This window comes from Vigna unguiculata, chromosome 11 (assembly GCF_037176805.1).
Source record: "Vigna unguiculata cultivar grain cowpea cultivar isolate G323 ecotype 2 chromosome 11, ASM3717680v1, whole genome shotgun sequence".
NCBI lineage: Eukaryota > Viridiplantae > Streptophyta > Magnoliopsida > Fabales > Fabaceae > Vigna > Vigna unguiculata.
Window position 1 is genome coordinate 2,934,949 of NC_140802.1, and position 10,096 is coordinate 2,945,044.

General features: G+C 33.9%; 1 protein-coding gene across 3 annotated transcripts; it reads left to right on the forward strand.

Moving 5' to 3' along the window:
• The first annotated feature begins 720 nt into the window (after positions 1-720).
• On the forward strand, positions 721-8,907 carry RBR1 (retinoblastoma-related 1). Of its 3 annotated transcripts, XM_028054740.2 has the most exons (18): positions 721-996; positions 2,343-2,447; positions 2,537-2,679; positions 2,767-2,863; positions 2,984-3,030; positions 3,771-3,960; positions 4,153-4,219; positions 4,768-4,947; positions 5,030-5,223; positions 5,298-6,177; positions 6,338-6,482; positions 6,576-6,648; positions 7,055-7,231; positions 7,312-7,431; positions 7,515-7,659; positions 7,763-7,884; positions 8,131-8,246; positions 8,550-8,907. In XM_028054740.2, the coding sequence occupies exons 1-18, from the start codon at positions 904-906 to the stop codon at positions 8,698-8,700; spliced, it is 3,045 nt and encodes a 1,014-aa protein (XP_027910541.2). In that variant the 5' UTR covers positions 721-903; the 3' UTR covers positions 8,701-8,907. The 3 variants fall into 3 exon arrangements, with proteins under 3 accessions (XP_027910541.2, XP_027910539.2, XP_027910540.2); XM_028054738.2 differs by having other exon boundaries at positions 2,537-2,863; XM_028054739.2 differs by having other exon boundaries at positions 2,537-2,863; positions 8,556-8,907.
• The last annotated feature ends 1,189 nt before the right edge of the window (positions 8,908-10,096 follow it).

Consider the following 10,096-nt stretch of genomic DNA (forward strand, 5'->3'; position numbering starts at 1 on the left):
GGAATTGCTTATAGAAGAAAACACTGTATGTGTATCATCATACATGAATGTATTTATAAAATTAATATTTATCAAAATATAATATAATATATATTATACAATAACATTTTATTATTTAAGCAACGGTCATATTGTACTATATTAATTTTGTAAAATGTTATTGAACTATTTTATTTTTTTAATTAATCTTATATTTGACATTTTACTTATAAGTATTATTAAAAGAAAGACACTCTTGTGTCTATCTATTTTTGCTATTTTTATGTTTTTTATTGCAAATAAATATAGAAAATCATTTTTTTTATAATAACAGTTATAATTGTGGATGGTTTTTAGTTTTCAGAATTAGTGAAACTGTGGACCATTTAAAAGGAAAAAAAAAAATTAAAGATCATTAAAACAGAGAAATTATTGTTCCTTTAAAAGTATAGGATAATGAAAGATGCAGAGAGAGAGGATGAGAATGAAAATTCATTATTAAATAAATAAATAAATACCTCATTTATCATACATTCACGAAATTACTAAACTGACCCTTACCCTCTCGAGACAGCATTTTGGCGGGAAAAACCTGTAGGACATAACAAGTGGCGCCAAAATGCGACAACTTTTTCTATTTTTAATTGGAAAACATTTCGATATCCATTTATTATTCTTAAAGAAAAACAAAAATAAAAACAAAAAATCCACACAACAACAGAACCAAACAGACAAAGCAACACAACAACACAAAGTTGCCTCTCCTAACAAAAAAATACACAATTCTCTCTCTTCATTTCTATATTGTAATTCTCTCTTAGGGTTTCTCATTTCCTACTGTCTTCAGTTTCTTCCAAATTCTTTGATACCAACGCTTGGAATCCAGTCCCCCTTCGTGTGATCTGGGCCAATTAGGGTTTTCGCATGAGTCCTCCAGCTGAATCCAACACGATGGAAGATGGCACGCGAGAAAATGCCACAGACCAAGTTGTGTCTCGCTTCAACGAGTTCCTCAAGGTTCTGGTTTATCCTTTCTTTCGTGCTATATAATATAATTTTAGGATTTGTTTTTGCGAAATTAGTTTTGTTTTTGTGTTGTCACTATAGTCCTGTCTGGGGTTTCAGAGGGAGCTGTCAGCATGCAGAAAGTCAAGATCTTTAAGTTTTTTAGACAATGGATATAAAAGTTTGTGTTTTATTTCATTTTTTTTTTGTTTAGTACCTTTCTAAGTTAGTTTCTATTTTTTTTGGAGTTAAGAAAGAGAAGGCGCAGCCAGAAATATTTAATTGATCAGCAAAAAGTTAGTTGTTAATGTTTGTGCATTCCTGTATATGATAAGGGACAGTGAAATGAATGCTGTTTTTTTTTTTTGTTTAGGACATAATTGAAATGAATATATCTCACTAAGTACTTATGAAGTGACTCCCTGTGCTTGTGAGGTTGAATGCCTATTCATGATTGATTTCTGCAAGTGTGTGTTTGTTTGTGCTAGTTCCTGTGAGTGTGTAAGTAGTCAACATAGAGACATAAGTGTCTCTGCCTCTCTGCAGTACTGTAGTGGAGTATTGCAGTTGCAGGCAGTTATGAGTAATTTGTAGATTATAGTCAGAATAAAAGCTGAATTCACTACTAGTAGCAACTGAGTTGTGGAAAATATAATAGTCATCTGGGTATAGCCTGTGCGCATCTCAGTCCCTCCATTTTCTGGGCAAATCCTGATGAATTGTTGGAGAATTTAGTGGTCTTCAAGGTATCACCTTTCATATTTCAGCACCTCTATTTTCTTGACAAATCCTGTTGGACTACATGGTCCAGCTGAAACTACATTTTGTCTAACCTGTGCAGCCTTTTTTCTGCCATACATTTTTAGCCTGGCCCCCCCTGTTGCACTTTCTTTGTTCTGCATGAGAAGCTTTTTGTTTTATATTGTTCTTTTGTTTTTCTATTTATATCTTCTCCATCCTCTGGAGTATGTAATTTGCTAATTCTTTTGAAATTTAATATCTTTGAATTTTTATTATTGTTTGTGTTTTTGTGAAATACTAGCCTACTCTGCTTACAACCCACTTTTTGTTTTGTCTTTCTGTCTTCTTTTCTAGATGTTGCACTTTTATTTTTCAGTCTAAATCAATACTGTTGCATTTTTTGAGTTGGCTGGTATGCTCCACAAATTTGGATAGTTTGCCAACGTTTCTGTTGGTTATGCTTTAAACACTTGAATCCATATCAAGTTGAGATTGGGTTAATAAGCAAGAGTTAGAATAGAAGAAATGTCCATATATGGTTTCTTATGTATTTAGGTAACATTTAAATTTGGATCCCTTACCCGTTAAATTCTACACTGATGCCGTTTCTGTGACAGAATGAATTAGCATTGGAAGAGAAAAGCTGTAAAGAGGCAATCAATTTGCTTGGAGAAACCAAACATATACTTCTGACAAATATTTCGTCAATGGGGAATGGAACGGTATATATGAATATCATGGATATCATTCTTTGAAATATTGTTGTGTGAAATTTTGTTTGAATTCATGAGGTTGTATAATTCTTTTCCAGTCTGAAGAAGCTGAGCGGTATTGGTTTGCTTTTATTTCGTACTCTGTCAAGAAATTAATCCACAAAAATGAGGAGGCTGGAAAGGAAGAGAATGTGAACTCCGGGCTTAGCTTGTGTCGTATATTGAGAGCAGCTAAGCTCAAGTATTTTACTGGCCTTTTGACTAGCATGTTAGTTTGTACTTTGTATTTTTTTAGTACTTACTGTCATATTCATTTTCTATTAAACAGCATTGCAGATTTTTTCAAAGAACTTCCACAGTTCGTTGTTAAGGCTGGTCCAACTTTAAGTAATATATATGGAACAGATTGGGAAAACAGGCTGGAGGTATTAGCTAAGTAGAGACTCATGGTTGCGAAGTTTATGGCTTTGTGGTCTTTTCTTTTTTAATTAATCCCTGGAATAGTTTTCTATTAAACCATTGTTTATGTTGTATGTCAATACTAGGCGAAGGAGATACATGCCAATGCTATTCACTTAAAGATTCTTAGCAAGTGAGTACCCTCCTTTTGCATACATTTCTTTGATTGATATCTAAGGTGCTCATTGTTATTCATTAATTTATGGTATTAGTGAAACTCGATACCCTTGTATTATTTTCTTTTGTATAATAATTAAGCAAACCTAACCTTACATGTGCCAATTCTAAGAATCATGTTTTTCCATGGATGGTTATTTAGTCATCCATATCTGTGTATCTAGTGTTCCTTTTACAAGGTAGCAGTTGCTCATTGTTGCTAGTGAAGTTTACATTGCCTTATGTTTTGTGTTATTTGCTGTTATTGTATTTTGTTAATATGATACTATGTTGACTATATAGATCATCAAAGAAGTCTATTTTGTGAGAGAAAAAAACTAAATGCCAATGTGTAATAATATGGGTAGCCAGTCTACTTAAAGAGGTATATTCATTGTGAAGGGGTAATAGTACTTAACGAAATATGGAAGGCAGGGCAGCTAATAATTTGTAGTTAATCTATTGAAGACAAGATGCTTTTATCTGGAACTACAACTATGCTATGTCCCAATATTTCATACTACTGTTGTTGTTAAACTATCCTAGAAATAAGATGCTTTTTGTTTGTTTGTATCATTTAGTCATCACTCGGAATGTTATACACTGATGATTCCTACTTTAGGTGTATGTGGTCCATTGCTTTGATTATCATGTGTGCAGTGCAACATGCCTACACGAGCTGAGATGACATGACAACTTATATGTTTGATGCTGCAGGTACTATAAACGTGTATTTGGAGAGTTCTTTGTGACAACTGACTCAAATGCTGAAAAGAACTCATCTGTTACTGTTCATGCATCTGATTACCATCGATTTGGTTGGTTGCTTTTCTTAGCTCTTCGTCTACATGCTTTCAGCCGCTTCAGAGACTTGGTGACTTGCACCAATGGTCTAATTTCAATCTTGGTGAGTTAGATTCTCACGGCCCTCCTTTCTTTTAACATTCCTGTAAAGTTTTTTAATCTTTTTGCACACAGTGAAGATAATTATTGAAACTTTGAACGCTTGAATTTCTTATGAGTTTTAATAATTGAATTGCTGCTTTGGTGAGGGAAATCAAGCAAATAGTTTCTTATTTTCTGGTTGTATCTGTTGCAGGCCATCTTAATTATTCATGTTCCTACTCGGTTTCGGAATTTCAACATTCATGACTCATCACGCTTTGGTAATCCTCTTTGTTCTCCTGGCTTTCATGCATTTGGTTTAAATTGTTCTTGTTAACTTTCTTGGGGGGCCTCACTTTTAGATGTATGCTGTAAATACTGCATGTATGATCTTTCCTGTTCTCAAACTTCCATTTACTCAGTTTTTTTGGTGATGGCCTTAAAAGTGGATTTCTTTTTCTAATTGATAGGAAAATGAGGTGTTTTGAATTTAACTTATCATGTCATATTATGATTTTTCTGGTAAGGCTCTTTTATCATGTCAGAAATCACAAGAACCGTATAAGAAACAATTAGCAATATTGCTTCGGAAGAACTTAGCTGTGCTTCTGGGTCCATTCTCATTAAATAGCCATAGGACCTTTATAATAAAGAATTTTTTTATGTTAAAGATATGTACAGCAGTTCTTGAAGTGGTTGTTACTATTAAATTAAATAGTTATGATGACATAAAATCTTATTTGTTTATGTACAATTATAACATCTAAATAAACGATAATTGCAACAGCCTAAAGGACATTAGCTGTAATATCCTCAAATCTTCTTTCAGTTAAGAAAAATAACAAAGCTGTGGACCTCCTTGCTTCACTTTGCAACATATACAACACTACTGAAGATGAGTTGAGGAAAACAATGGAGAAAGCCAATAATGTAATAGCAGATATATTGAAGAAGAAGCCCTGCTTGGCATCTGAATGCGAAACTGAAAACTTAGAAAATATTGATAAAGGTTCATTTTCCTTTTTGTCATTATTCTTTAATTTTCATTAATAACTGATGTCTAACTGACATTTATTATTCTTTTTTTATAGATGGTTTGACCTATTTTAAAGACTTGATGGAAGAATCATCTCTACCTTCTAGTTTAAATTTATTAGAAAAAGATTATGATTACATGATTCGCAACAAGAGTGAACTGGATGAGAGGTTATTCATTAATGAAGATGACAGCCTTTTAGCTTCTGGAAGCTTGTCTGGAGGTTCTGTTTCAGCAGGTGGTGTAAAGGTATGTTCAATGGAAAATTTGTTTCTATCATGTGTAAAATAACACCTAAAATCTTCTGTTGTTGTATTCTATAGAGGAAATTTGATTCACTGGCATCACCTGCTAAGACCATTACAAGTCCACTCTCACCTCACCGCTCTCCCTCATCACATGCTAATGGCATCCCTGGTAGTGCAAACTCAAAGATGGCAGCCACCCCTGTAAGCACAGCAATGACTACAGCAAAGTGGCTTCGAACTGTCATTTCTCCACTTCCACCAAAGCCCTCGCAAGAGCTGGAGCGATTTCTGACATCATGTGATAGAGATGTTACAAGCGATGTAGTGCGCAGAGCACAGATTATATTGCAGGCTACATTTCCTAGTAGTCCACTTGGAGAACTATGTGTAACTGGAAGCCTGCAAAGTGCAAACCTCATGGACAATATATGGGCAGAACAACGAAGATTGGAAGCACTGAAGTTATACTACAGGGTCTTGGAGGCAATGTGCAGAGCTGAAGCTCAAGTTTTTCATGCAACTAATTTGACCTCTCTTCTTACCAATGAGAGGTTTCATCGGTGTATGCTTGCATGTTCTGCAGAATTAGTCCTGGCAACTCATAAGACTGTAACAATGTTGTTCCCTGCAGTACTTGAGAGGACTGGAATTACAGCCTTTGATCTTAGCAAGGTGATTGAAAGTTTCATTAGACATGAAGAATCTCTGCCAAGAGAATTGAGGCGACATCTGAATTCATTGGAAGAGCGACTTTTGGAGAGCATGGTATGGGAAAAGGGTTCTTCAATGTATAATTCTTTGGCAGTTGCCAGACCTGCCCTTTCTGCAGAGATTAACCGCCTGGGGCTGTTAGCTGAACCAATGCCATCATTGGATGAAATTGCAATGCAAATTAACTTCTCTTGTGGAGGGCTGCCACCAGTGCCTACCTTACCCAAGCTTGAAAGTTCACCAAGTAATGGTTCTGTCCTTGTAGTTCGAACTTAAAGTCTTTGGGTCACGTTTTCTGAATTTTCATATAATTCTTTGTGCTTACTGCATAACTTTAACTAAAATATGGCCGTGGTGAAATAAATGCTTTTCAAAATTGAGTAACATCTGTCAATCAATTTCAGCTCAGAATGGGGATATCAGATCACCAAAGCGAAATGTGCTGATGGAAAGAAATTCGTTCACTTCTCCTGTGAAAGATCGGCTTCTTCCTTTCAGCAACCTGAAGTCCAAACTACCCCCACCTCCTTTGCAGTCCGCGTTTTCCAGGTAAGACAAAGATTGTCTGGTATTCCTGTAATTTTTTTTAGCCAGTTTACTGTTTTCTTGTGCTGCTTTGTGTTGAATTTTTATTCAATGCAGCCCAACAAAGCCAAATCCAGCAGGTGGAGGGGAAACGTGTGCAGAAACTGGGATTAACATCTTTTTCGGCAAGGTATTCACCATAACACTGATTTGCCATGTTAACTAGGCTTCATTTGATAACTATCTTTACCTTTTAGTTTAGTGAATTCTAAGGAAACCACCTTAGTGTGCGACTCTGTATATGTATTTGAGATGAACTCTTTATTCAATGTAACGCACACATCTATCTGTTTCTTCAAAGCTTCAAGTTTTGACCATTGTGTTTCTAGGGATAACTTGGTCTAGATGTTTGTGTTAGATATTGAGAATTTGCTTTGCCTTTTGGAAATTAACTGTTACACCACTTTGATTTGAATTATTTCGTGCTGATGGAGAAGTTGTTATGATTCAGCTATTTATTTAATATTTATTTTTTTGTTTCTCCACTAAATCATTTTTAAGAATTTCAGCCTATTTACATTTCCCTTGTTTGCTAGATCATTAAGTTGGGAGCGGTCAGAATTAGTGGCATGGTTGAAAGACTACAATTGTCTCAGCAGATAAGGGAGAATGTATACTGTCTTTTCCAGCGGATACTAAATCAACGGACATCTCTCTTTTTCAACCATCATATTGACCAAATCATCTTGTGTTGTTTCTATGGAGTTGCAAAGGTTTCTCTTTACATTTAGAAACTTTGGAGTGTAATGTGTTTTTCTATTATTACCTTTTTCTCATCTATTCTTTTTTGCAGATTTCACAATTAAACCTAACTTTTAGAGAGATAGTATACAACTACAGAAAGCAACCACATTGCAAACCACAAGTTTTCCGCAGTGTATTTGTTGATTGGTCATTAGCACGCCGAAATGGGGTATGTAACCAATGTTTAAAATTCAATGCTTATGTAAACTTTTATGATAATTATGACCTCATAACTGAGCTTAATGAAAACAGAGAACAGGACAGGATCATGTTGACATTATCACCTTTTACAATGAAATATTTATTCCCTCAGTGAAGCCTCTGTTGGTTGAACTCGACCCTTCTGGAGCAACGACAAAAAATGACCGAATACCTGAAGTTATTAATAAAAATGATGGTACTTGCTTATTTGTGAATTTATTTTCAATGGCTTACCCGGCTTCCTTTATTATGCCAATCTTATGATCTATTTATTGACATGTGTGTTCTTGACTTTACAGGCCATTTAGCTCAATGTCCAGGATCTCCTAAAATATCATCTTTCCCTACCCTTCCCGATATGTCTCCAAAAAAAGTATCTGCTACACACAATGTATATGTCTCTCCGTTACGATCGTCCAAGGTACTAATTTATTTATTTTGGATGTTTTCCCAGTTCTCATTATTACTAGTACATAAAAACCATCTAACATTATGCTGTGAAAGTGAGCACTGTAGTGTTCAATCTGCTCTATTTTCACAGATGACTATTTTTTTAATTTCCTATTTGATACGATCTATAGTATACATAATAAATTCGTTTCTACGAAACCATTCATTAGAGAGCAAAGTCTTGGAACACTTATATATTCATTTGTTACCTGTACAGATGGATGCTCTAATATCACATAGCTCAAAAAGCTATTATGCTTGTGTTGGGGAGAGCACTATTGCTTATCAGAGCCCTTCAAAAGACCTGACTGCCATCAATAACCGTTTGAATGGGTATGCCTTTCTCCATGCCTTCACCTTCTGAAACTTATTGTTTATTCATTTTGTTCTTTTTCATCTGTCTATTAAGGTTTTTATGTAGAAATAAAGAAATACAATTGATCCTAATAAAATATTATGACATTTCTTGTGTTACCCTCAAAATGTTTTCTGAAAGCAAAAGTATTATTGGCAAAAGGGTAGTTAATGTTATTTTTGGAACTTTGAAGATTTCAGATAAATAGAAACAATTTTTAAAAAAATTGACCCTTGAATGTTAAGTTATTAGTGTTTGATTCTATGTATTCCATGTATTAGCAACAGGAAGGTGAGAGGACCCCTGAATTTTGATGATGTTGATGTGGGCTTGGTTAGTGATTCTATGGTTGCAAACAGCCTCTATCTGCAGAATGGAAGTTGTGCATCATCATCAGGTGCACCAGTGAAATCAGAGCAACCTGATTCTTAAAGCTCCATGTTGTGTATATTCTGCTTGTCTCCTCTCTCTCGAGTCCATATAATATTAGCAGCTTTTATGAGAAGGGGTAATGAATGAGCGGTGAGATTGTAGAATGCCGCCACAACCCTCTTGTACTTCTGTGTATGTTGTTAGGAATTAAATGCAGAATTTAGGTCTCTGATTATCTAATCAATAATAGCTTCTTTTCCTAGTTCAGCTTGGTTTTGATCTTCATAGTTCAAATACTCATTGTTTTTCAGCATTGTTGTCAACATTAACTTATTTAGGGATAGTTTATGCTCATCTACAATCATTTTTCAATTAGACAGGTCCCTGATTAGGCTATAATGTTAACTCAGACTTTTGAACAGGTGAGGTTAAACCAAAAAAAAATACTGACAGGTTAATAGCCAGGGTTTCTGAAAGCAATTATGACAGCCATGGCGGTTGACCATAAAATTCGAGGGCCACCATTCTTTGATGATAGAATGGTGGCTGTAATTCGTACTGATGATAGGCTGCCATGGAGTCTAATGAAAACCCTAAAATCCAAGAGATTGGAAGTTCACCAGCCTAGAATTCCTTAAAAGTTAATCTTGAAAAGGAAAACATTTTCTTCATGAACTCTATCAATTCCCTTTTCAGAGTGTAAATTTTTTATTTTAATTCACCTAATTTGGATCGAGATTTTGTAAGATGTATTAATTCTTACTTTAGAAGGTTTAGGTTAAATTGGAATTTAGGTTTATACATTTTTTAGCTGTAAGCAGAAATGGGATCTTTTTGCATTCCACAATGTATTTTTTGACACCTGAAATTTCTTTTAGTATAGTTTGTAGGGGATTTCTTTTGATTCATTTTTAATCTATTATTTTAATCATTTTTAATTCATCACATTACATAAATAAATAAAAATAAATAATTAAAGGATAATTGAAGTGATGAGTTAAAAATGAATCAAAATATTATTGGATGTTTTAAAAGAATGTCCTTTACACTTGGAAAGCCATTTTATCATTTAATTTGCAAGAAATTTTTATAATATATTTTAACATAATGTTTTTGGTTTCGGAAATTTTGAAATTCCTGTTAAGTTTTCGAATTAAAAAATTATGCTTATTCTTGACATTTAATAAAATGATTCTAGTATTTAAAACTAATTTGAGAAAGCTTTGGGTTTACAGTTTAAAATTATATATTTTTAAATTTTAAGAAAGTAAAATAACGTGTTTTTAAATATAGAAAACTAAGACTAGAATTATCCTAAATTTTACTAGTGAAGTTGTAATTAAATTGTATATTGTATACTTTTTACATTTGAAAAGTCTTTTACAGTAAATAGAGAAAATTATAAGGAATAAGAAGTTAAAATCTAGGACGAAAATAATTAAAAAAGAAAACGAGT